Source organism: Cherax quadricarinatus, chromosome 17, assembly GCF_038502225.1.
Source record: "Cherax quadricarinatus isolate ZL_2023a chromosome 17, ASM3850222v1, whole genome shotgun sequence".
In the NCBI taxonomy this organism is placed as follows: Eukaryota; Metazoa; Arthropoda; class Malacostraca; order Decapoda; family Parastacidae; genus Cherax; species Cherax quadricarinatus.
Window position 1 is genome coordinate 9,211,444 of NC_091308.1, and position 26,663 is coordinate 9,238,106.

A 26,663-nucleotide genomic window follows, 5' to 3' on the forward strand; every position below is an offset into this window, starting at 1 on the left:
ACTGAAGTTAGTGAGCAAATAAAAACTTAAGATTTTAAAGATATAGAGATCCTCAAATCATATTCCCAACTTAACTCACATGGAATGACAAGTTTCTCCTAAAACTTTATTTAATCCTTCTCCAGCAACAGAAACCAATACATATGTAGCTATGTTAACTTTAGAATTAATAACATCAAGTTAGGTCTCATAATCAACACAAAAAAAAAAAGTAAACTACTTGACAGACTTCTTCTTTTTAACTTATTAGTACACATTCTTACTTTTTAGAATGCTTACTATAGTTCTTACTCTTTTTTTTTTCTTTAACTCCAGTGGTCTCCCACCAATGTCGAGTAACTGGAAAAAAGAAAAAAAAACACTTTCATCAATACCTTCTCCATCATTGTCCTGCCAGAGGCACACCAGTAATTTAGCTCAGATGCCCCTCCAAACTGCAGTATCCCCACCCCTCCTTCAGAGTGCAGGTACTGTATTTCCTACTTCCAGGACTCGAGTCCACTTAGCTGGTTTCCCTGAATTCCTTCATAAATATTATCATGCTCACACTCCAGCAGGATGTCAAGTCATAAAAACCATTTGTCTCCATTCACTCCTATCTAATACGCTCATGTATGCCTGTTGGATGTCCAACCTCCTCTGTCCCCTCTCTCCATCCTTTCCTAGGATGACCCCTACATTGCCTTCCGTCTACTACAAATTTATGCACCCTCCATGTCATCTGATCCCGAATATGTACTTCACATTAGGTTCTCATATGCAGTGAGAATTAATAAGCTATACTGTGTTTAATATGTATACACAGTATTTTTATCACAGTATTATTGTGCATGCTATTATTAATTCAGCATCACTAACTACAGGATTTGATTGTTCTTCGCGATGGCTTTGACATACTGCTGCCCAAAGTTGCCCGTTGTATTCACCGATTAGCCAAGTTTGCCTTAGAGCACAAAGATCAGCCAACACTTGGTTACACTCATCTGCAGTAAGTTTGGTCTCTATATGTGAACAAGATATGATATGCAATTTATGGCATTTATTCACATACTGGTCAATATATAGTACTATTGATATACGTGGTCTCAATATTACTCATTTTCTGTAAAATATAATCATCCCAGTTGTCACTCTTGCTGTGTTTTCTATGAATGTCTCATTTTTTCTCATTGTACTCTATTGTTGCATTAATTGATTTCACAAAATAAACTGTTAATTCCTGCAAATCAGTCTCTAGAGAGGAAATATTACAAAAAATTTGGGCAAAAAATGTAAGGAAAAAAACATGCACAAACAGAAAAGTTGGATATCAATGCAAAAAACCTAGGCAGGTACTCGCACACATCCTGAGTCAGTGACCGGCTTCCCCAAAAAGCCATATACAGTCCATGGTGTAGAAAAAGGGAACTGGTGTTTGATAACCCAATTAATATGTCAAGACAAGACAGGAAACTGGAGAGAGAGAGAGCAAGCCTCTCTAACTCATGTAAAGGGAACATACCCCAACTGTCCAAGGAAAAGCAAGACTTCCATAAACAATCAAGACAAACACAGAAGTCCGTTCATAATATGTACTCTATTCACTTTACAGTGCAGTACTTCTTGTTTTTATAGAAACTAAAATTTATTAGGTAATTTAAGAAATTCGGAAATTGTGTATGTAAGGAAAATGTTCAGAGACAAACTTTTAGACAAATATATTAAATAAGACATTTGTAAATACAGTACTCATGATCTAGGAAAGGATACACTCATGATATTTGGAAGTTATGTGAATGTATTTGTGAGGGAAAAGTTCAGCAGATAGGAGTAGCGAGCGAGTATATGGTAACGATAGTTTGATTGCCGGCTGCTTGTTAAGGTAAGGTCAGTCTAGCTCCCGCTATCCCCCCCCCTTTTCTCCCCACCCCGAAAGGTGACGTGTGGGGCTCCGGCCAAACAGTAATCACTCAACTCACAGCTCCCAGCACAAATGTAAGTAAAAGCCTCTGCTTCTATTCTAGTGCATATTGGTTGAAAGCTTCACTTTTGACCAATAATAAACTTAGTCCTTTCAGTTTTAAGCTCCACATGAGACTTTTAGATAATCACCACCTTTTTTAAGTATCTTGCACTTATCATGGAGAGTGATTTCTTAAGCAGTGGGTAACCTGTCTCTCTTTCCAGCTTGGAATGACAGATCGGGTCACCTGCCAACCAACGAGAAGTGTTGAAGGAGATGGACTGAAAAGGTCTTGGGACGTCACTTCATTATCTACCTACCTGATTAATTGTACAGGACACTACCCCTCATCTTTTCTGTGGTAAAGAACCTGCATTCCTGTCATCTGGACTGACTATTCAAGGCTATAGACTCTGTGAAGAACTAGTCGTTGGGTTGTCACTCAACACCTGTGCCCCCCCTCCCCCCCCACATCATCAGCAACGGCTACAATTTCTACAAGATGGTGTCAACTTCAACCAGACACCCCAGTATAACTGTACATATTAGCGTTGAATTCAAATGTTATTTTTCCATTTAATTTTTCTTTCAAGTAGGATACACCTTCATATTTCAATGTTTTATCTTTGCATTAATAAATAATAAGGTGTTTATCTTTGTGAATTATTATTTCTTTTTCTATTCATTAATTTTCCTGAGGAGGAGCCAGCCTTGGTAATACTGTCTGAAGTTGTTACAGGGCTGAGTATGCCTTCACAGTATTTATCCAGCAGTAGATTGAAACTAGTTGATGAGAATTTAATACTTAAGGTATGTATGCAATAATATGTGCAACATTGTTTTAGCATGCTGCAGCCACATATGAACCAGTCTGCAGTGTTTTAAACATACGCTGTACTACGGTATATAATACAAATAATTTTGTATATGGCTTGATTTTTTTTTTACTTAAAATGTGAATCTTGTTGAATAGTAGTAGGCATACTGCCCAGGTATACTTTTTTCTCATACATTTCAAAAATTTGTGTTTCCTTGCACTCGTGTTGTCAGGTGGTGGGTGTGGAGATGCACACACCCTCATCCACCTGAAAGAGGAGGAGCGTGAGGGATTTGCACTCCCCACACTTGCCTTGTTAGGAGTTGGGTAGGAGTCTCATACCCCCTTACCCCTTTATCAGGAGGAATGTGGGGGGGGGGGAGACCACTATAGCTGCCTTGTCAGGAGGCAGATGGCAGATATGAGGGACTCGCACCCCAGGACTCGTACCCCCAACATCTGCCTTTTCTAGAGGTAGGTGGGGGGAGGGGATCTCAGGCCACATCATCTGCCCTGTCAGGAGATGGGTGTGAGGGACTCATGCTCCCACACCCACCTTGTTAGGAAGTGGGTGTGGGGTACTTGTATGCCCACCTTGTTAGGAGGCTGTTGGGGGACTAACCAACAAGTGAATTGATTTCAATTGAGCTAACTACGTTTTGTATTGAAACTGGCAAAACTAAAGAAAATGTGAACACAAACAGGTACATGCAGATATAGAGACAAAAATAGATAGTGGCAAGTACATACACTGTATCCTACCTCTTAAACACTGGCTGGTTCAATGTGATTATCTACTTTTAATTACAAAAGAGCTGTGGTAATTGTGTGCCATCTTCAGTATTTAGTTTTTCATACCAATAATTTGTTTTAGTTTCTGTTGTAGGCAACACCTATTACTACTTCTTGAATCCTATTTCAGTAATCTAATCTGTTCACCATTTATGCATGGATTTGCCTCCACTACTCCACCCCTTGTGTGCTTCACTCACTCACTGTACTTATGCTGGAAATAATCCTCAGCATATGGTTCAATTTAGTGGTAATTTCCATTTTTGTCCATCCTTGTTTCTCAACCCTTCCAAACAATCTTCTTTATCCACACTGCCAATATTCAGTAGTAGTTTACTTCTTATCTGGTTATTTCAGTGGGCTTCATCATACTTTGCTGTTGGGCATTCATCTACTTCATTTAATCTTTCCTCCTGAATATTTTTTTCTGTGTACATGTATCTCTTTATGTAACCTGTACTTGTCAGCCGAAATGATTTGATAGAAATGCTTTGAAAGTTTTTGTAATTCCCTGTTACCTTGGCACCATCCAAGCCATGATCAAACTTAGCACTTGTTTACATTGTCTGGTGATTTAGTTTGTGTGCTTGAAGGATTCAAGGTTTCCTTTCCCTTTTAATATTATTTTTATGATAATATCAATATTGACATAAAGTTGGATATTTTTTAGGCCTGCTCAATTAACAACAGTTGGAAAAAGAACTACTTTATGGACTCAAGAGCTTTTAATGGATGAGAGAGCCATACGCAGGGCACGGGATGATCTGCGCTTCCGAGGGGTCAAAGGCACTACTGGTACTCAAGCATCATTCCTCCAACTGTTTGAAGGTAACCTTGTTGTGTAGATTTCTTGTTTTTTTTCTAATCTTATTATGATGTGGGTCAGTTCATCTAAGGCCAGATCCCCCAAAACCCTCTCCAGGTATACTCCAGGTATTGCAGATAATATTCATGTATAATAATGTCTTTATTTCTACAAGTACATGTACAAGGTATACACATGTGAATAAAATTTTGTGAGTAGCTCATGTAAATTATCTGCAAAATCTTCTTGAATTATGTAATAATATTTTAATGAATGTCATTTTTATACAGTTTCAGATAATTATCCTTTTGTATACGAAGGGATTTGTTGTTTAATTGGAATTCATTCAAATGTGTAATTACCACAGGTGATAATGAGAAAGTTAAGAAGCTGGATGAATTGGTAACACAGATGGCAGGCTTCAAGGAGGTGTATATAGTGTGTGGACAGACATATACTCGTAAGGTGGATGTGGAATGTCTCAATGTTTTGGCTTCACTCGGCTCAACAGCTCATAAGGTCAGTGCTTTTGTTAATTTATGCAATCCTTTGTAGCTGTTGTTTTCTGTTGCTAGAGCTACTTTGTTAGATAATTCCTAGAGCATCAAAAGGACCATTACATTTCCTAAAAGGGAGGCAGGAAATATTTTTAATTCCTTTCGCTGTCTTTAATGCAGATCTGTGTCACTGAAACTGATGTAACTAGCATAGATCTATATCTTAATCATAGTGCCATCATTTTTTTTCTTTCAACACACCGGCCATATCCCACCAAGGCAGGGTGGCCCAAAATGAAAAGCAAAAGTTTCTCTTTTAAATTTAGTAATTTATACGGGAGAAGGGGTTACTAGCCATTTACTAGGCATTTTAGTCGCCTCTTACAACACGCATGGCTTACGGAGGAAGAATTCTGTTCCACTTCCCCATGGAGATAAGAGGAAATAAACAAGAACAAGAACTAGAAAGAAAATAGAAGAATACCCAGAGGGGTGTGTGTATATAGTATATGCTTGTACATGTATGTGTAATGTGACCTAAGTGCAAGTAGAAGTAGCAAGACATACCTGAAATCTTGCATGTTTATGAGACAGACAAAAGACACCAGCAATCCTACCATCATGTAAAACAATTACAGGTTTTCGTTGTACACTCACTTGGCAGGGCGGTAGTACCTCCCTGGGCGGTTGCTGTTTACCAACCTACTACCTAGGAGTGCCATCATATTTGCTGTAATTCATAAATTTTGGCCTTGACATGAAAGAATGGGGTGGGTGTATAAAAAAAAAAATCTGCCCCATACAGTTCATGGCTTAAAATAGCAAATTTGAGGCATTTTCTAGGGTGATTTTCAAGGTTTTATTGGCTGTATCTTGGTGTTACTTGATAGGCCAGAAGACATACTAGTGAAACTGAAAGGATGTAGGTAATTTTAGACTGGAAGTGGCGTAAAATATTCCACAAGAAAGCAGAAATATTCAATTTTTGGCAATTTCCTGAGGAAAGGTTGAGGGCCCAGCCAGGCACCCCAGTCTGTTGTATGGGTTTTTACTAGGTCTGCTTCAGTCTTGGGATGGCCTGAACCATGACCAGTCATTTTTGGTTATATTTTGTTTTCCTAGAAATAGGCTAAAACTTGAATTTTTTTTTTTTGTGTGTGTGTGTACTGGATTCGAATTCAGTATAGGAGAGGCCTGGGAATTCGGTATAGGAGAGGCCTGGGAATTCAGTATAGGAGAGGCCTGGGAAATCAGTATAGGAGAGGCCTGGGAATTCAGTATAGGAGACCTGGTGATTCAATATTGGAGGCTTATAATAGGGCTAAATTGGGTGAAATTACTGATGCATAACTTGCACCCATAAAGCCAACTGTGTAATTTCATAAAGTTTACATCAGATTACACATTTTTTGTGTCATTTTCCTTAGAAAAATATTTTCTGTCATTTTCTGATAAGATTTTTTTTTAATCATGATACGATCAGTTTTTTGCTGATGATACTGTGCTTATGGGAGATTCTAAAGAAAAATTGCAAAGGTTAGTGGATGAGTTTGGGAGTGTGTGTAAAGGTAGAAAGTTGAAAGTGAACATAGAAAAGAATAAGGTGATGAGGGTATCAAATGATTTAGATAAAGAAAAACTGGATATCAAATTGGGGAGGAGGAGTATGGAAGAAGTGAACGTTTTCAGATACTTGGGAGTTGACGTGTCACCGGATGGATTTATGAAGGATGAGGTTAATCATAGAATTGATGAGGGAAAAAAGGTGAGTGGTGCATTGAGGTATATGTGGAGACAAAAAACGTTATCTATGGAGGCAAAGAAGGGAATGTATGAAAGTATAGTAGTACCAACACTCTTATATGAGTGTGAAGCTTGGGTTGTGAATGCAGCAGCGAGGAGGCGGTTGGAGGCAGTGGAGATGTCCTGTCTAAGGGCAATGTGTGGTGTAAATATTATGCAGAAAATTCGGAGTGTGGAAATTAGGAGAAGGTGTGAAGTTAATAAAAGTATTAGTCAGAGGGCTGAAGAGGGGTTGTTGAGGTGGTTTGGTCATTTAGAGAGAATGGATCAAAGTAGAATGACATGGAGAGCGTATAAATCTGAATGGGAAGGAAGGTGGGGTAGGGGTCGTCCTTGAAAAGGTTGGAAGGAAGGGGTAAGGGAGGTTTTGTGGGCAAGGGGCTTGGACTTCCAGCAAGCGTGCATGAGCGTGTTAGATAGGAGTGAATGGAGACGAATGGTACTTGGGACCTGATGATCTGTTGGAGTGTGAGCAGGGTAATATTTAGTGAAGGGATTCAGGGAAACCGGTTATTTTCATATAGTCGGACTTGAGTCCTGGAAATGGGAAGTACAATGCCTGCACTTTAAAGGAGGAGTTTTTTGATATTGGCAGTTTGGAGGGATATGTTGTGTATCTTTATACGTATATGCTTCTAAACTGTTGTATTCTGAGCACCTCTGCAAAAACAGTGATTATATGTGAGTGTGGTGAAAGTGTTGAATGATGATGAAAGCATTTTCTTTTTGGGGATTTTCTTTCTTTTTTTGGGTCACCCTGCCTCAGTGGGAGACGCCCGACTTGTTGAAAAAAAAAAAAAAAAGAATGCGCTGGTATTATTTACACAATTATTACAACATTGCATAACAGTAAAATCTTCTATTTATTTGTGTGAATGAAAATTCTTTGTATATAACATTCTTTGGATATAACATTTACGTAAGATTTAATAGGTGTTTTTAACATTGTTGTTAAAGCTGTTGGCAGAGAACTTTTGGCAATTTCTGGCAACAAGTTCCATAAATAACAAAAAGGCACGATACCGTGACTGGAACGATACACAAATAACCCGCACATAAAAGAGAGAAGCTTACGACGACGTTTCGGTCCGACTTGGACCATTGACAAAGTCACAAGCTTCTCTCTTTTATGTGCGGGTTATTTGTGTAACAAGTTCCATAATTTGGGGCCTTTTATTTGCATGGAATTTCTAAACAGGTTGATTCAAACATGTAATATGTCAGAGAGATACGCGTTCCTCGTATTGTGTCCATATTTTGTATTGACCATGTTGTATCTATAGCATGTGCCATTGTAAGAGTGAATATTTTGTATGCTAAGCAGATTTCAACTTTTGAATATGGACGGAAGTGTATGTTGCTTGGAACTTGCATGAATGGTCATTCTGAGAGCAGATTTCTGTTCTGTAACATCGGGTTTCAGGTATTTTGCTGTTGTTGATCCTCACACACAAATACATTAAGTGAAGGAAGGACAGATTAGAGAGTAATATAGATTGAACAAGGATGCTTAAGGTACAAGAATGCCCATTCTTTTGAAAATTTTCTTAGAAATTTTTTAGATGTGTTTGTTGAATTTTATTGTGCTGTACAGGTGTATGCTCAATAATTTACCCTCATCCTGCCTTTCAATCGGTGTATTATTTATCTTTATGTTCAAGTGAATTTTTGTAACTTTGTTCCCCAACATTATGTAGGGCTTATTAACATTAAGTGCAAGTTTGTTAGGTGTTATCCAAGTAGATATCTTTCCAAGTTTGACTATGTTGTTAAGTGTAGCCAGATCTGCAGTTGAGATGATGAAAAGTGTGTCCTCTGTAAACAGATGACACATTTCAGCATTACTGTAATAATCATTGAAGTCCTGATTACAAATGGAGCATTTCTCATAATGACTTGAATTTATTTTTTATGTAGATTTTCTTAGCTTTACCATGATTTGTAAACAAAAATGTTGTACTGACTGTAAAAATCTTCTGTTCTACAGATTTGCACTGATATACGAATTTTAGCTAGTAATAAGGAGATAGAAGAGCCATTTGAAAGCAGTCAGATTGGATCCAGTGCCATGCCATATAAGCGTAATCCAATGCGTAGTGAACGATGCTGTGCCTTAGCACGCATCCTGATGGCCTTGCCTTCCAATGCCCTAAGTACTGCAGCAACCCAGTGGATGGAGCGAACACTTGATGATAGTGCCAACAGGTAATATTCAAATGAAATCTAATATCTCATTTATAAACCACTGCTCTATACAGCCTCTCCTCACTTAATGATGGAGTTCCATTCCTAAGACCATGTCAGTAAATGAATTCATCACTAAGTGAGGAGCATACTATAATGGTAAACCATCTTTGATATTGCTTTAATGTTACCCTTGTACCATTTATAACATTTCTGATATATTTTTAAATGTTCATACAGTAATGTACTGTGTATTCTAATAAACAGAATAGAGGAAATCAGCTCTACTCTACATTAATTAGATATGCATACTGGTCAGAGAGCCCATCATAAGTCTGAGGTGTCGGTAAACGAGTACGTCGCTAAGTGAGCAGAAGCTGTATTTAGCTGGTTGTAAATGCCATTTAGGTGTATATTTTTCAAGTACATATAGCCGGACTTGAGTACTGGAAATGGGAAGTACAATGCCTGCACTTTAAAGGAGGGGTTTGGGATATTAGCAGTTTGGAGGGATATGTTATGTATGCTTCTAAACTGTTGTATCTGGGCACCTCTGCAAAGACAGTGATTATGTGTGAGTGAGGTGAAAGTATTGAATAATGATGAAAGTATTTTCTTCTTGGGGATTTTTGGGTCACCCTGCCTCGGTGAGAGACAGCTGACTTGTTGAAAAAACAATCCATAAGGAATATGATATGTAGAATACCTGGAGAGGAGAGGGAGAGGGTTTCGGGGGTCAACGCCATTATTTTTTTATGAATATGTTCTCATTCTTCTTCTGTCCAGAAACTAGGAACAAATCAGGTGATTCAAAATGATACTGATATTATAAAGCATTATGTACTGTACTAAAACATACAATACATAGGCATTTCAGGACTGAGTCACTACTTGGTGCATGACATAGGATTTCATTCAAAATAGGCCTGTTGGAATTCCCAAGCCCAGATTTCTTTAAATAAATTTTCTTTTGTGAATGTTAATATAAACCAGTTTAGTAATATTTTAAGAGATATTGTTAAGAAAACAAGTGAAACTGTGGATAATATTGCACTGGCATCTGGTCGTCATAGGTAGTAGGTTGGTAGACAGCAACCACCCAGGGAAGTACTACCGTCCTGCCAGATGACTGTGAAACAAAAACCTGTAACTGTTTTGCATGATGGTAGGATTGCTGGTTTCTTTTTCTGTCTCATAAACACGCTAAGATAACAGGGATATCTTGCTACTCCTACTTACACTTTGGTCACACTTCACAGACACGCACATGCATATATATATATACATACATCTAGGTTTTTCTCCTTTTTCTAAATAGCTCTTGTTCTTTTTTATTTCTTCTATTGTCCATGGGGAAGTGGAAAAGAATCTTTCCTCCGTAAGCCATGCGTGTCGTATGAGGCGACTAAAATGCCGGGAGCAATGGGCTAGTAACCCCTTCTCCTGTATACAATTACTAAAAAAGAGAAGAAGAAAAACTTTATAAAACTGGGTTGCTTAAATGTGCGTGGATGTAGTGCGGATGACAAGAAACAGATGATTGCTGATGTTATGAATGAAAAGAAGTTGGATGTCCTGGCCCTAAGCGAAACAAAGCTGAAGGGGGTAGGAGAGTTTCAGTGGGGGGAAATAAATGGGATTAAATCTGGAGTATCTGAGAGAGTTAGAGCAAAGGAAGGGGTAGCAGTAATGTTAAATGATCAGTTATGGAAGGAGAAAAGAGAATATGAATGTGTAAATTCAAGAATTATGTGGATTAAAGTAAAGGTTGGATGCGAGAAGTGGGTCATAATAAGCGTGTATGCACCTGGAGAAGAGAGGAATGCAGAGGAGAGAGAGAGATTTTGGGAGATGTTAAGTGAATGTATAGGAGCCTTTGAACCAAGTGAGAGAGTAATTGTGGTAGGGGACTTGAATGCTAAAGTAGGAGAAACTTTTAGAGAGGGTGTGGTAGGTAAGTTTGGGGTGCCAGGTGTAAATGATAATGGGAGCCCTTTGATTGAACTTTGTATAGAAAGGGGTTTAGTTATAGGTAATACATATTTTAAGAAAAAGAGGATAAATAAGTATACACGATATGATGTAGGGAGAAATGACAGTAGTTTGTTGGATTATGTATTGGTAGATAAAAGACTGTTGAGTAGACTTCAGGATGTACATGTTTATAGAGGGGCCACAGATATATCAGATCACTTTCTAGTTGTAGCTACACTGAGAGTAAAAGGTAGATGGGATACAAGGAGAATAGAAGCATCAGGGAAGAGAGAGGTGAAGGTTTATAAACTAAAAGAGGAGGCAGTTAGGGTAAGATATAAACAGCTATTGGAGGATAGATGGGCTAATGAGAGCATAGGCAATGGGGTCGAAGAGGTATGGGGTAGGTTTAAAAATGTAGTGTTAGAGTGTTCAGCAGAAGTTTGTGGTTACAGGAAAGTGGGTGCAGGAGGGAAGAGGAGCGATTGGTGGAATGATGATGTAAAGAGAGTAGTAAGGGAGAAAAAGTTAGCATATGAGAAGTTTTTACAAAGTAGAAGTGATGCAAGGAGGGAAGAGTATATGGAGAAAAAGAGAGAAGTTAAGAGAGTGGTGAAGCAATGTAAAAAGAGAGCAAATGAGAGAGTGGGTGAGATGTTATCAACAAATTTTGTTGAAAATAAGAAAAAGTTTTGGAGTGAGATTAACAAGTTAAGAAAGCCTAGAGAACAAATGGATTTGTCAGTTAAAAATAGGAGAGGAGAGTTATTAAATGGAGAGTTAGAGGTATTGGGAAGATGGAAGGAATATTTTGAGGAATTGTTAAATGTTGATGAAGATAGGGAAGCTGTGATTTCGTGTATAGGGCAAGGAGGAATAACATCTTGTAGGAGTGAGGAAGAGCCAGTTGTGAGTGTGGGGGAAGTTCGTGAGGCAGTAGGTAAAATGAAAGGGGGTAAGGCAGCCGGGATTGATGGGATGAAGATAGAAATGTTAAAAGCAGGTGGGGATATAGTTTTGGAGTGGTTGGTGCAATTATTTAATAAATGTATGGAAGAGGGTAAGGTACCTAGGGATTGGCAGAGAGCATGCATAGTTCCTTTGTATAAAGGCAAAGGGGATAAAAGAGAGTGCAAAAATTATAGGGGGATAAGTCTGTTGAGTGTACCTGGTAAAGTGTATGGTAGAGTTATAATTGAAAGAATTAAGAGTAAGACGGAGAATAGGATAGCAGATGAACAAGGAGGCTTTAGGAAAGGTAGGGGGTGTGTGGACCAGGTGTTTACAGTGAAACATATAAGTGAACAGTATTTAGATAAGGCTAAAGAGGTCTTTGTGGCATTTATGGATTTGGAAAAGGCGTATGACAGGGTGGATAGGGGGGCAATGTGGCAGATGTTGCAAGTGTATGGTGTAGGAGGTAGGTTACTGAAAGCAGTGAAGAGTTTTTACGAGGATAGTGAGGCTCAAGTTAGAGTATGTAGGAAAGAGGGAAATTTTTTCCCAGTAAAAGTAGGCCTTAGACAAGGATGTGTGATGTCACCGTGGTTGTTTAATATATTTATAGATGGGGTTGTAAGAGAAGTAAATGCGAGGGTCTTGGCAAGAGGCATGGAGTTAAAAGATAAAGAATCACACACAAAGTGGGAGTTGTCACAGCTGCTCTTTGCTGATGACACTGTGCTCTTGGGAGATTCTGAAGAGAAGTTGCAGAGATTGGTGGATGAATTTGGTAGGGTGTGCAAAAGAAGAAAATTAAAGGTGAATACAGGAAAGAGTAAGGTTATGAGGATAACAAAAAGATTAGGTGATGAAAGATTGAATATCAGATTGGAGGGAGAGAGTATGGAGGAGGTGAACGTATTCAGATATTTGGGAGTGGACGTGTCAGCGGATGGGTCTATGAAAGATGAGGTGAATCATAGAATTGATGAGGGAAAAAGAGTGAGTGGTGCACTTAGGAGTCTGTGGAGACAAAGAACTTTGTCCTTGGAGGCAAAGAGGGGAATGTATGAGAGTATAGTTTTACCAACGCTCTTATATGGGTGTGAAGCGTGGGTGATGAATGTTGCAGCGAGGAGAAGGCTGGAGGCAGTGGAGATGTCATGTCTGAGGGCAATGTGTGGTGTGAATATAATGCAGAGAATTCGTAGTTTGGAAGTTAGGAGGAGGTGCGGGATTACCAAAACTGTTGTCCAGAGGGCTGAGGAAGGGTTGTTGAGGTGGTTCGGACATGTAGAGAGAATGGAGCGAAACAGAATGACTTCAAGAGTGTATCAGTCTGTAGTGGAAGGAAGGCGGGGTAGGGGTCGGCCTAGGAAGGGTTGGAGGGAGGGGGTAAAGGAGGTTTTGTGTGCGAGGGGCTTGGACTTCCAGCAGGCATGCGTGAGCGTGTTTGATAGGAGTGAATGGAGACAAATGGTTTTTAATACTTGACGTGCTGTTGGAGTGTGAGCAAAGTAACATTTATGAAGGGATTCAGGGAAACCGGCAGGCCGGACTTGAGTCCTGGAGATGGGAAGTACAGTGCCTGCACTCTGAAGGAGGGGTGTTAATGTTGCAGTTTAAAAACTGTAGTGTAAAGCACCCTTCTGGCAAGACAGTGATGGAGTGAATGATGGTGAAAGTTTTTCTTTTTCGGGCCACCCTGCCTTGGTGGGAATCGGCCGGTGTGATAATAATAATAAAAATCTGGTCGTCATATGAATGAGTGGTTTTTATTTAGGAGAGTGGGTTAAGGGCTCGTCTACCAAGAGTTTTATTTTTGTACGAGTGGGAGGTGGTCATTAAGTGAGCAGAGGTCCTAGGTTTTTCTTGGTTATTATTTAAAATTATGTTTGCTAGCAGTTTGTGACTGTATCTCAGTATATATATATATATACCACTTGAGAGTTTAATCCCTACTTTAAAGATTCAAATAGTCTTAACTGGCAATGTTCAGGTTAAATGCAGCCATAATGATCCTCATGTAGACAAAAGATTTAAACCAAAAAATTCAACCAAGACAGAGACAAATGACTTCTACTATCCAGTAGTCTTAATCATATGAGAACACTAGTTATCATATAAACCTACTGAATTATAACCTTAACTGAATAATAAAATTCTTCATTACAGGCGTATCAGTTTGGCTGATTCATTTCTAGCAGCTGATAGTGTGCTAATATTACTGCAGAATATCACTGAAGGACTAGTTGTATACCCTAAAGTGATCAATCGCCACATTACACAGGAACTTCCGTTTATGGCTTCGGAAAACATAATCATGGCAATGGTCAAGGCTGGAGGCAATAGACAAGTGAGAATTATTTTAAAAGAGTTAAAGTATGTTAAGTTATAGTCAGAAAAATGGTATTTCAGCTTGTTTCTGCTGCACTAATATCTGAATATGTATATATAAAGTGTCAAAGTGTAAGCACCATTAAAGGAAAAATAATATATATTATTTTATTATCACACTGGCCGATTCCCACCAAGGCAGGGTGGCCCGAAAAAGAAAAACTTTCACCATCATTCACTCCATCACTGTCTTGCCAGAAGGGTGCTTTACACTACAGTTTTTAAACTGCAACATTAACACCCCTCCTTCAGAGTGCAGGCACTGTACTTCCCATCTCCAGGACTCGAGTCCGGCCTGCCGGTTTCCCTGAACCCCTTCATAAATGTTACTTTGCTCACACTCCAACAGCACGTCAAGTATTAAAAACCATTTGTCTCCATTCACTCCTATCAAACACGCTCACGCATGCCTGCTGGAAGTCCAAGTCCCTCGCACACAAAACCTCCTTTACCCCCTCCCTCCAACCTTTCCTAGGCAGACCCCTACCCCACCTTCCTTCCACTACAGACTGATACACTCTTGAAGTCACTCTGTTTCGCTCCATTCTCTCTACATGTCCGAACCACCTCAACAACCCTTCCTCTGCCCTCTGGACAACAGTTTTGGTAATCCCGCACCTCCTCCTAACTTCCAAACTACGAATTCTCTGCATTATATTCACACCACACATTGCCCTCAGACATGACATCTCCACTGCCTCCAGCCTTCTCCTTGCTGCAACATTCATCACCCATGCTTCACACCCATATAAGAGCGTTGGTAAAACTATACTCTCATACATACCCCTCTTTGCCTCTACCGTATACTTTTCCTGGTATACTCAGTAAACTTATTCCTCTGTAATTTTTACAATCTCTTTTGTCCCCTTTCCCTTTATATAAAGGGACTATACATGCTCTCTGCCAATCCTTAGGTACCTTCCCCTCTTCCATACATTTATTAAACAAAAGTACCAACCACTCCAACACTATATCCCCCCCTGCTTTTAACATTTCTATCATGATCCCATCAGTTCCAGCTGCTTTACCCCCTTTCATTCTACGTAATGCCTCACGTACCTCCACCACACTTACATTCTGCTCTTCTTCACTCCTAAAAGATGGTATACCTCCCTGGCCAGTGCATGAAATTACCGCCTCCCTTTCTTCTTATCTCCATGGGGAAGTGGAATAGAATTCTTCCTCTGTAAGCCATGCGTGTTGTAAGAGGCGACTAAAATGCCGGGAGCAAGGGGCTAGCAACCTCTTCTCCTGTATATATTACTAAATGTAAAAGGAGAAACTTTCGTTTTTTCTTTTGGGCCACCCTGCCTTGGTGGGATACGGCCGGTGTGTTGAAAGAAAGAAGAAATACAGATATACGTACTAGGTAGTAGGTTGGTAGACAGCAGCTGCCCAGGGAGGTACTACCGTCCTGCCAAGTGAGTGTAAAACAAAAGCCTGTAATTGTTTTACACGATGGTAGGATTGCTGGTGTCCTTTTTTCTGTCTCATAAACATGCAAGATTTCAGATACGTCTTGCTACTTCTACTTACACTTAGGTCACACTACACATACATGTACAAGTATATATATACACACCCCTCTGGGTTTTCTTCTATTTTCTTTTTAGTTCTTGTTTATTTCCTCTCATCTCCATGGGGAAGTGGAACAGAATTCTTCCTCCGTAAGCTATGCGTGTTGTAAGAGGCGACTAAAATGCCAGGAGCAAGGGGCTGGTAACCCCTTCTCCTGTATATATTACTAAATGTGAAAGGAGAAACTTTTGTTTTTCCTTTTGGGCCACCCTGCCTTGGTGGGATACAGCCGATGTGTTGAAAGAAAAAAGAATATATACACACCCCTCTGGGTTTTCTTCTATTTTCTTTTTAGTTCTTGTTTATTTCCTCTCATCTCCATGGGGAAGTGGAACAGAATTCTCCCTCCGTAAGCCATGCGTGTTGTAAGAGGCGACTAAAATGCCGGGAGCAGGGGGCTAGTAACCCCTTCTCCCATATAAATTACTAAATTTAAAAAGAGAAACTTTTTTTTTTCTTTTTGGGCCACCCTGCCTTGGTGGGATACGGCCGGTTTGTGAAAAAAAAAAATAGATATACAGTGGACCCCCGCATAACGATCACCTCCGAATGCGACCAATTATGTAAGTGTATTTATGTAAGTGCGTTTGTATGTGTATGTTTGGGGGTCTGAAATGGACTAATCTACTTCACAATATTCCTTATGGGAACAAATTCGGTCAGTACTGCCACCTGAACATACTTCTGGAGTGAAAAAATATCGTTAACCGGGGGTCCACTGTACTAGGTAGTGGATTGGTAGACAGTAACCGTCCAGGGAGGTACTACCTTCCTGCCAAGTGAGTGTAAAACAAAAGCCTGTAATTGTTTTACATGATGGTAGGATTGCTGGTGTCTTTTGTCTGTCTCATAAATGTGCAAGATTATAGGTACTTCTTGCTACTTCTACTTACACTTAGGTCATACTACACATGCATTTACAAGCATATATCTTTCTTCTTTCAACACACCAGCCGTATCCCACCGAGGCGGGGTGGCCCAAAAGGAAAAACAAAAGTTTCTCCTTTCACATTTAGTAATATATACAGGAGAAGGGGTTACTAGCCCCTTGCTCCTGGCATTTTAGTCGCCTCTTACAACACGCATAGCTTACGGAGGAAGAATTCTGTTCCACTTCCCCATGGAGATAAGAGGAAATAAACAAGAACAAGAGCTAGTAAGAAAATAGAAGAAAACCCAGAGGGGTGTGTATACATAACAAGCATATATATATATATATATATATATACACATACCTCTGCATTTTCCTCTATTTTCTTTCTAGTTCTTTTTTTTTCTTTTTCAACAAGTCGGCTGTTTCCCACCGAGGCAGGGTGACCCAAAAAGAAAGGAAATCCCCAAAAAGAAAATACTTTCATCATCATTCAACACTTTCACCTCACTCACACATAATCACTGTTTTTGCAGAGGTGCTCAGAACACAACAGTTTAGAAGCATATACGTATAAAGATACATAACATATCCCTCCAAACTGCTAATATCCCAAACCCCTCCTTTAGAGTGCAGGCATTGTACTTCCCATTTCCAGGACTCAAGTCCGGCTATATAAAAATAACTGGTTTCCCTGAATCCCTTCACTAAATATTACCCTGCTCACACTCCAACAGATCGTCAGGTCCCAAATACCATTCGTCTCCATTCACTCCTATCGAACACGCTCATGCACGCCTGCTGGAAGTCCAAACCCCTCGCCCACGAAACTTCCCTTACCCCTACCTTTTCGAGGACGACCCCTACCCCGCCTTCCTTCTCCTACAGATTTAAATGCTCTCCATGTCATTCTACTTTGATCCATTCTCTCTAAATGACCAACCCCTCTTCAGCCCTCTGACTAATACTTTTATTAACTCCACACCTTCTCCTAATTTCCACACTCCGAATTTTCTGCATAATATTTACACCACACATTGCCGTTAGACAGGACATCTCCACTGCCTCCAACTGCCTCCTTGCTGCTATATTCACAACCCAAGCTTCACACCCATATAAGAGTGTTGGTACTACTATACTTTCATACATTCCCTTCTTTGCCTCCATAGATAACGTTTTTTGACTCCATATATACCTCAATGCACCACTCGCCTTTTTTCCCTCATCAACTCTATGATTAACCTCATCCTTCATAAATCCATCCGCCGACACGTCAACTCCCAAGTATCTGAAAACTTTCACATCTTCCATACTCCTCCCCAGTTTGATATCCAATTTTTCTTTATCTAAATCATTTGATACCCTCATCACCTTACTCTTTTCTATGTTCACTTTCAACTTTCTACCTATACATACACTCCCAAACTCATCCACTAACCTTTGCAATTTTTCTTTAGAATCTCCCATAAGCACAGTATCATCAGCAAAATGTAACTGTGTCAATTCCCATTTTGTATTTGATTCCCCATAATTTAATCCCACCCCTCTCCCGAACACCCTAGCATTTACTTCTTTTACAACCCCATCTATAAATATATTAAACAACCATGGTGACATTACACATCCCTGTCTAAGACCTACTTTTACCCGGAAGTAGTCTCCCTCTCTTCTACACACCCTAACCTGAGCCTCACTATCCTCATAAAAACTCTTTACAGCATTTAGTAACTTACCACCTATTCTATATACTATTCTAGTTCTTGCTCTTGTTTATTTCCTCTTATGTCCATGGGGAAGTAGAACAGAATTCTTCCTCCGTATGCCATGCGTGTTGTAAGAGGCGACTAAAATGCCGGGAGCAACCCTTTTCCTGAATAAATCACTAAATTTAAAAAGAGAAACTTTCGTTTTTCTTTTTTGGCCACCCTGCCTTGGTGGGATACGGCTGGTTTGTTGAAAGAAGAAATACAGATATACTAGGTAGTGGGTTGGTAGACAGTAACCACCCTGCCAAGTGAGTGTAAAATGGAAGCCTGTAATTATTTTACTTGATAGTAGGATTGCTAGTGTCTTTTTTCTGTCTGATAAACATGCAAGATTTCAGGTACGCTTTGCTACTTCTACTTACACTTAGGTCACACTACACATGCATGTACAAGTATAAATTTACACACCCCTCTGGGTTTTCTTATATTTTCTTACTAGTTCTTGTTCTTGTTTATTTCCTCTTATCTCCATGGGGAAGTGGAACAGAATTCTTCCTCCATAAGCCATGCGTGTTGTAAGAGGCAACTAAAATGTCCGGAGCAAGTTGCTAGTAACCCCTTCTCCTGTATACATTACTAAAGTTAAAAAGAGTAAGTTATGTTTTTCTTTTTGGGTCTCCCTGCTATGGTGGGATGCGGCTGGTGCGTTGAAAAAAGAAGGAATACAGATATAGCAGTAATATACTGTACGTAGAAAAAGAAAATCAACATTAGTCAGTTGTGTGAAAAGGTAAAGTGACAGAAAGCAAAAGTACAGTAAGTACTTGATAAACATGGAGATCATATATGGTTGCACACTTAGGTTGATGTGTTTCTAGTGATTAGGCACAATATAGATAATGGATTAAAAAAAATTAAAATTAAAATTAAAATGTTTATTTCCTTGCAATGCTTTCAATGTGTTGTTTACGTATTATAAAATATTAATTACAAAGACGGCCACTAGCATGCCTAGGCATTTCAGGCAGACAAATCTTAATTCTTACTCTGTATTGACATAGGTTATGGAGCATACTGATATAAAAGTTAGGTAACTGCAGTGATTAATTTGATTTATAATAGTGAGGTAGTACAAAACATATAGCAATATTACAATTAGTAAATTTAGTAATGGGAATGTAAAGAATTAAATAGCTTGCTCATTTAACATTTAATATAGGAATTTCCAGGTTCCATGGGATCAGATTTCTGTTTAACCCTGTATATCACTGTAGCTTCTATTGTTTTGAAGACTTGTATATTGTTATAGCTATTTACATGGAAGTGATATTTCACCAGAAAATCACAGTATTCACTCTTGTAATACAGTATTTCTAGTTAGTAATGCTGTTCATGAAAAAATACAATATTCTTTAGTATTTCATACATATTTCTCTGCTATACGTATTTCAAAAGTTAATTCCTGGATATTTACATTGATTTATTACTGTAAACCATTTCAGGAGTGTCATGAAGAGATCCGTGTACATAGTCAGGCTGCCGGAAACAAGGTGAAGCAGGAAGGCCTGGAAAATGATTTGGTGGAGAGGATAAAAGCTGCTCCATATTTTTCACCCATACATGATCAAATTGATACCCTCCTCAGCCCTTCTACTTTCACTGGTCGAGCATCCCAACAGGTAAGTAAACTTATTGTAGGGGGTAGTAAATTCTGATATGGTTTGCACTCATTGTTTTAATATGTTGGTGATGGCCCTTCTGCAACTCTCAGTAATCTCACTTTGTATCCTAGTTTTCTTACATTGGATTTTAATAATATCTCTATGTGGGGTGCTGGTACTTAGTCATGTTAACTTATAGTAACAGTTCTTGTGATTTTGATTAAAGTAAACTTGAACCAGTAATGAGGTACAGGTCCACCATCACAAATCCGGCACCATTGGGACCTGTAGTGTACTGGATTACTGAGTTTGCCAGATTACAGAGTGGTTAGGTTAGAATACACATCATAAAGTTAACCAACTTTACTTACACAAGAAAGTTCATTGAACATCAGCAAAAATCGAACATTTTCGCTACTTTGAGCTCAGTCAAAATCATATCTATTTCTGTAATATATCTTCCATTCTATGAAATGAGACTACAAAAATGAGAATGCAACTATAAAAACCATATGAAAATATACAACTAAGAGGCAGCTAATGGCTGAGAAGTGAACTCCGTTACTTATGGTCAGATTTTTTCATCTTTGGTGTACGTTAAGAAGCATCTTTCCATCATACATTGCCAAAGTTTCAATAAGATAGCCCAACAAACAACTGAGAAAAATAATGGGGTTGTAAAAGAAGTAAAAGCTAGGGTGTTGGGGAGTGGGGTGGGATTAAATTATGGGGAATCAAATTCAGAATGCGAATTGACACAGTTACTTTTTGCTGATGATACTGTGCATATAGGAGATTCTAAAGAAAAGTTGCAAAAGTTAGTGGACGAGTTTGGGAGTGTGTATAAAGGTAGAAAGTTGAAAGTGAACATAGAAAAGAGTAAGGTGATGAGGGTATCAAATGATTTAGATAAAGAAAAATTGGATATCAAATTGGAGAGGAGGAGTATGGAAGAAGTAAATGTTTTCAAATAGTATTTGGGAGTTGACATGTCAGCACATGTATGTATGAAGGATGAGGTTAACCAAAGAATTGATGAAGGAAAAAAGGTGAGTGGTGCACTGAGGTATATGTGGAGACAAAAAATATTATCTATGGAGGCAAAGAAGGGAATGTATGAACGTATAGTGGTACCAACACTTTTATATGGGTGTGAGGCTTGGGTTGTAAATGCTGCAGCGAGGAGGTGGTTGGAGACGGTGGAGATGTCTTGTCTAAGGGCGGTGTGTGGTGTAAATATTATGCAGAGAATTCGGAGTGTAGAAATTAGGAGAAGGTGTGGAGTTAATAAAAGTATTAGTCAGTGGGTTGAAGAGGGGTTGTTGAGGTGGTTTGGTCATTTAGAGAGAATGGATCAAAGTAGAATGACATGGAGAGTGTATAAATCTGTAGGGGAAGGAAGGCTGGGTAGGGGTTGTCCTCAAAAAGGTTGGAGGGAGGGGATAAAGGAGGTTTTGTGGGCAAGGGGCTTGAATTTCCAGCAAGCATGAGTGAATGTGTTAGAATGGAGTGAATGGAGATGAATGGTATTTGGGACCTGACAAGCTGTTGGAGTGTGAGCAGGGTAATATTTAGTGAAGGGATTCAGGGAAACCAGTTATTTTTATATAGCCGGACTTGAGTCCTGGAAATGGGAAGTACAATGCCTGCACTTTAAAGGAGGGGTTTGGGATGTTGGCAGTTTGGAGGGATATGTTGTGTATCTTTATACGTATATGCAAAAACAGTAATTATGTATGAGTGAGGTGAAAGTGTTGAATGATGATGAAAGTATTTTCTTTTTGGGTCACCCTGCTGCCTCGGTGGGAGACGGCCAACTTGTTAAAAAATAAAATTAATATTAGTTACAATAAACACACAAACACAAAAATGGATAAACCATGATACTTTTCATAGCATATATGGTTTTCTTTCAAGCATAAATTGATGATAACCAAAATCTTAAAGCCTTGCCATGGAATTATGATAAAATGGCAGTCTGGGGTTTTCTGCTTCATTCTAAATGACTATTCTTAACAACATTATTCATTTCCAAGCTCTCCCAGTTGCACTCCCAGTATCTTCACGTGCTGCAGTATCTCTAGGAGCAATCCTAGAACACATTAACACTAGCCCAAAATACTTCTTAATTTCAGGGCATTACAAAACTTGTCCAGCAAAACATATCACCAGCTACAGCCATGTTGATCAGAGAGGAGAGGGAGGGAGGAGGCAAAGGATAAAGGATGTAAAATCCCCTCCCCCATAAACATAAAACAAAAGACTATGATACGTCCCTCTTATATTATACTTGCTTTCCAGTTTGAATTTTTATTCACACAAAAAATAGAAGATTTACTGTTATGTAGACTACTGCATTATTGTAATAATTATATAAATAATGTCAGTGCATTCCTAAATGCGTATTAGACTGGCAAGCTGGACGTGTATGGGACAAGTGACATCATTTGTGTACTCTGGAGTTTTGGCAAAAATCAAACTTTTCTGCTATTTTGAGCTCTATTTCAGGCTACTTTCTGTCCTGAAACCAATCAAAATCATCTCTATTTCTGTAGTATATCTTCCACTCTATCAAATGAGACCAAGAAATTTAGAATACAACCATAAAAAACATACAAAAATACACCACAAATTTGCTGTTTTAAACTAAAAACACTGTTGCCATTTTTTCTCATTATGCACTGTATGCTGCAGGATTTTTTTTTGATATGGTGCATACTTACTGCATAGACCCATTCTCTTATATCTAGGCCCAAATTTTCTGCTCACAGCTAATCGAGGAATCACCCCATACTGACACTTCAAAAGTGTCACCACCCAAAATTAAAACATTCAGTTTTATGTTTGATGGGAAATTCCTTTCAATCTGTTTATTATTAATGGTAATACAACATGAAATAGGTCAGTGACTTACTTCCGAGATATTCTAGGAAATGCTTGCATAGCTGATCACTTGGGATTTTTTTTTTTCAAGAAAATCACACTTTTTTCAGTCTTTTCATAGGCTAAGAGTGATCTTCTATAGTTACCCTTCAGGCGCATAGCAACGTTTTCTGTAATGGTCGGAGTCATTCTTTTTTTATCCCTCCCCGCCCTCCACCCTTCAGTACCTCTCTATATAATGTCAGGTTTTATTAATTTGGGCATCTTTATTATGCTTCTACATTATTTGTTATGCCTAATATTATTCTGGAATAAATATGATGGGTAGATAACCTTTATTGATAGTATAATATAATTTCTTTCTTTCAACACACCAGCCGTATCCCACCGAGGCGGGGTGGCCCAAAAGGAAAAACAAAAGTTTCTCCTTTCACATTTAGTAATATATACAGGAGAAGGGGTTACTAGCCCCTTGCTCCTGGCATTTTAGTCGCCTCTTACAACACGCATAGCTTACGGAGGAAGAATTCTGTTCCACTTCCCCATGGAGATAAGAGGAAATAAACAAGAACAAGAGCTAGTAAGAAAATAGAAGAAAACCCAGAGGGGTGTGTATACATATGCTTGTACATGTATGTGTAGTGTGACCTAAGTGTAAGCAGAAGTAGCAAGACGTACCTGAAACCTTGCATGTTTATGAGACAGAAAAAAAAGGACACCAGCAATCCTACCATCATGTAAAACAATTACAGGCTTTCGTTTTACACTCACTTGGCAGGACGGTAGTACCTCCCTGGGCGGTTGCTGTCTACCAACCTACTACCTAGTATAATATAATTATACAGTATTTTATAGCAGGGTAAGGCACATCTTACAGCATGGTGTAGCATCGGTTACTGAGACACTGCTTGCTTCTCTCTCTCTGTTACAGCTTCGCCCACTTTGGAACCATGCCAGATGGTGAATTAAATATGTATATTAGAAAGAAAAAATAAAATAAAAATGAAACTCCAGCGTGATAACTTGATTTTAATTTTGCATAACTTTTATATATTACAGACAACAGTAAAAAAGTAAAATACACATACAACGAGTTAAGCTTATAGAAAAATAGCTTAAGAATCTGGCAACATTTTGGTATAAGTATCATCTTTGTACCATGTTTCTACAAAGAATTATACAGCCTCTCCTCACTTAATGACGGAGTTCTGTTCCTAAGACCACGTAGTTAAACTAATTCATCACTAAGTGGGGAGTATACTATAATGGTAGTGGGTTTGTGTCAACCATCTTTGATATTGTTTTAATGTCACCTTGCACCATTTACGTAAAACATTTCTGGTATATTTTTAAATGTTTATACAGTAATGTACTGTATATTGAAATAAACAGAATAGAAGAAATCAGTTCTAATATACATTATTTAGGTATGAATACTGGTCAGAGAGCCCGTCATAAGTCCAAGGCATTGGTAAACGAGTACGTCACCAAATGAGAAGAGGCTGTAGCCATTTTACAAAAATTGCTTTTATGATGCAGCGAGTAATTATATACATCTGAACATGTAGTGAATTTTCAGAATTTTTTCTGATGTTTTAAATTTATTTTTTTATTTTTCTGTCTAATCCATTAAATTCACCATTTAACATCGTTACAAAGTTAGGAGGAGCTATTAGAGGGACGGAGAGGCCAGCAGGAGCATTCAGTATCTGGTGAATTATCATGATTGTTTGGTGTTAGCTCTCTTTCTTTCAACACACCAGCCGTATCCCACCGAGGTGGGGTGGCCCAAAAGAAAAAACAAAAGTTTCTCCTTTTACATTTAGTAATATATACAGGAGAAGGGGTTACTAGCCCCTTGCTCCTGGCATTTTAGTCGCCTCTTACAACACGCATAGCTTACGGAGGAAGAATTCTGTTCCACTTCCCCATGGAGATAAAAGGAAATAAACAAGAACAAGAGCTAGTAAGAAAATAGAAGAAAACCCAGAGGGGTGTGTATACATATGCTTGTACATGTATGTGTAGTGTGACCTAAGTGTAAGCAGAAGTAGCAAGACGTACCTGAAACCTTGCATGTTCATGAGACAGAAAAAACACCAGCAATCCTACCATCGTGTAAAACAATTACAGGCTTACGTTTTACACTCACTTGGCAGGACGGTAGTACCTCCCTGGGCGGTTGCTGTCTACCAACCTACTACCTAGGTTGGTGTTAGCTGTGGTGCTAATAAAATGTTGTGTAATTACACTAATATTAGTAATAAAGGTTATCTATCTATCACATTTATTCCAGATTGATATAAAAAAATGATGAATACCCTAGAACTGTAATAAAGATGTCGAAGTGAATATTATTTATTATTTTTTTCTGTCTCATAAACACGCTAAGATAACAGGGATATCTTGCTACTCCTACTTACACTTTGGTCACACTTCACAGACACGCACATGCATATATATATATACATACATCTAGGTTTTTCTCCTTTTTCTAAATAGCTCTTGTTCTTTTTTATTTCTTCTATTGTCCATGGGGAAGTGGAAAAGAATCTTTCCTCCGTAAGCCATGCGTGTCGTATGAGGCGACTAAAATGCCGGGAGCAATGGGCTAGTAACCCCTTCTCCTGTATACAATTACTAAAAAAGAGAAGAAGAAAAACTTTATAAAACTGGGTTGCTTAAATGTGCGTGGATGTAGTGCGGATGACAAGAAACAGATGATTGCTGATGTTATGAATGAAAAGAAGTTGGATGTCCTGGCCCTAAGCGAAACAAAGCTGAAGGGGGTAGGAGAGTTTCAGTGGGGGGAAATAAATGGGATTAAATCTGGAGTATCTGAGAGAGTTAGAGCAAAGGAAGGGGTAGCAGTAATGTTAAATGATCAGTTATGGAAGGAGAAAAGAGAATATGAATGTGTAAATTCAAGAATTATGTGGATTAAAGTAAAGGTTGGATGCGAGAAGTGGGTCATAATAAGCGTGTATGCACCTGGAGAAGAGAGGAATGCAGAGGAGAGAGAGAGATTTTGGGAGATGTTAAGTGAATGTATAGGAGCCTTTGAACCAAGTGAGAGAGTAATTGTGGTAGGGGACTTGAATGCTAAAGTGGGAGAAACTTTTAGAGAGGGTGTGGTAGGTAAGTTTGGGGTGCCAGGTGTAAATGATAATGGGAGCCCTTTGATTGAACTTTGTATAGAAAGGGGTTTAGTTATAGGTAATACATATTTTAAGAAAAAGAGGATAAATAAGTATACACGATATGATGTAGGGCGAAATGACAGTAGTTTGTTGGATTATGTATTGGTAGATAAAAGACTGTTGAGTAGACTTCAGGATGTACATGTTTATAGAGGGGCCACAGATATATCAGATCACTTTCTAGTTGTAGCTACACTGAGAGTAAAAGGTAGATGGGATACAAGGAGAATAGAAGCATCAGGGAAGAGAGAGGTGAAGGTTTATAAACTAAAAGAGGAGGCAGTTAGGGTAAGATATAAACAGCTATTGGAGGATAGATGGGCTAATGAGAGCATAGGCAATGGGGTCGAAGAGGTATGGGGTAGGTTTAAAAATGTAGTGTTAGAGTGTTCAGCAGAAGTTTGTGGTTACAGGAAAGTGGGTGCAGGAGGGAAGAGGAGCGATTGGTGGAATGATGATGTAAAGAGAGTAGTAAGGGAGAAAAAGTTAGCATATGAGAAGTTTTTACAAAGTAGAAGTGATGCAAGGAGGGAAGAGTATATGGAGAAAAAGAGAGAAGTTAAGAGAGTGGTGAAGCAATGTAAAAAGAGAGCAAATGAGAGAGTGGGTGA

The 26,663-nt window shown here is 38.8% G+C and overlaps 1 protein-coding gene across 1 annotated transcript in view; it reads left to right on the plus strand.

The window, feature by feature from the left end:
• The window catches only part of LOC128686425 (adenylosuccinate lyase), a 59,503-nt gene that overhangs the window by 16,100 nt on the left and 16,740 nt on the right, over window positions 1-26,663 (plus strand). Inside the window, exons 3-8 of the mRNA XM_070085696.1 lie at window positions 864-988; window positions 4,222-4,379; window positions 4,724-4,875; window positions 8,644-8,861; window positions 13,932-14,112; window positions 19,811-19,987. Of these exons, the coding sequence (XP_069941797.1) occupies window positions 864-988; window positions 4,222-4,379; window positions 4,724-4,875; window positions 8,644-8,861; window positions 13,932-14,112; window positions 19,811-19,987 (1,011 nt within the window). The remainder of the gene's footprint in view (window positions 1-863; window positions 989-4,221; window positions 4,380-4,723; window positions 4,876-8,643; window positions 8,862-13,931; window positions 14,113-19,810; window positions 19,988-26,663) is intronic.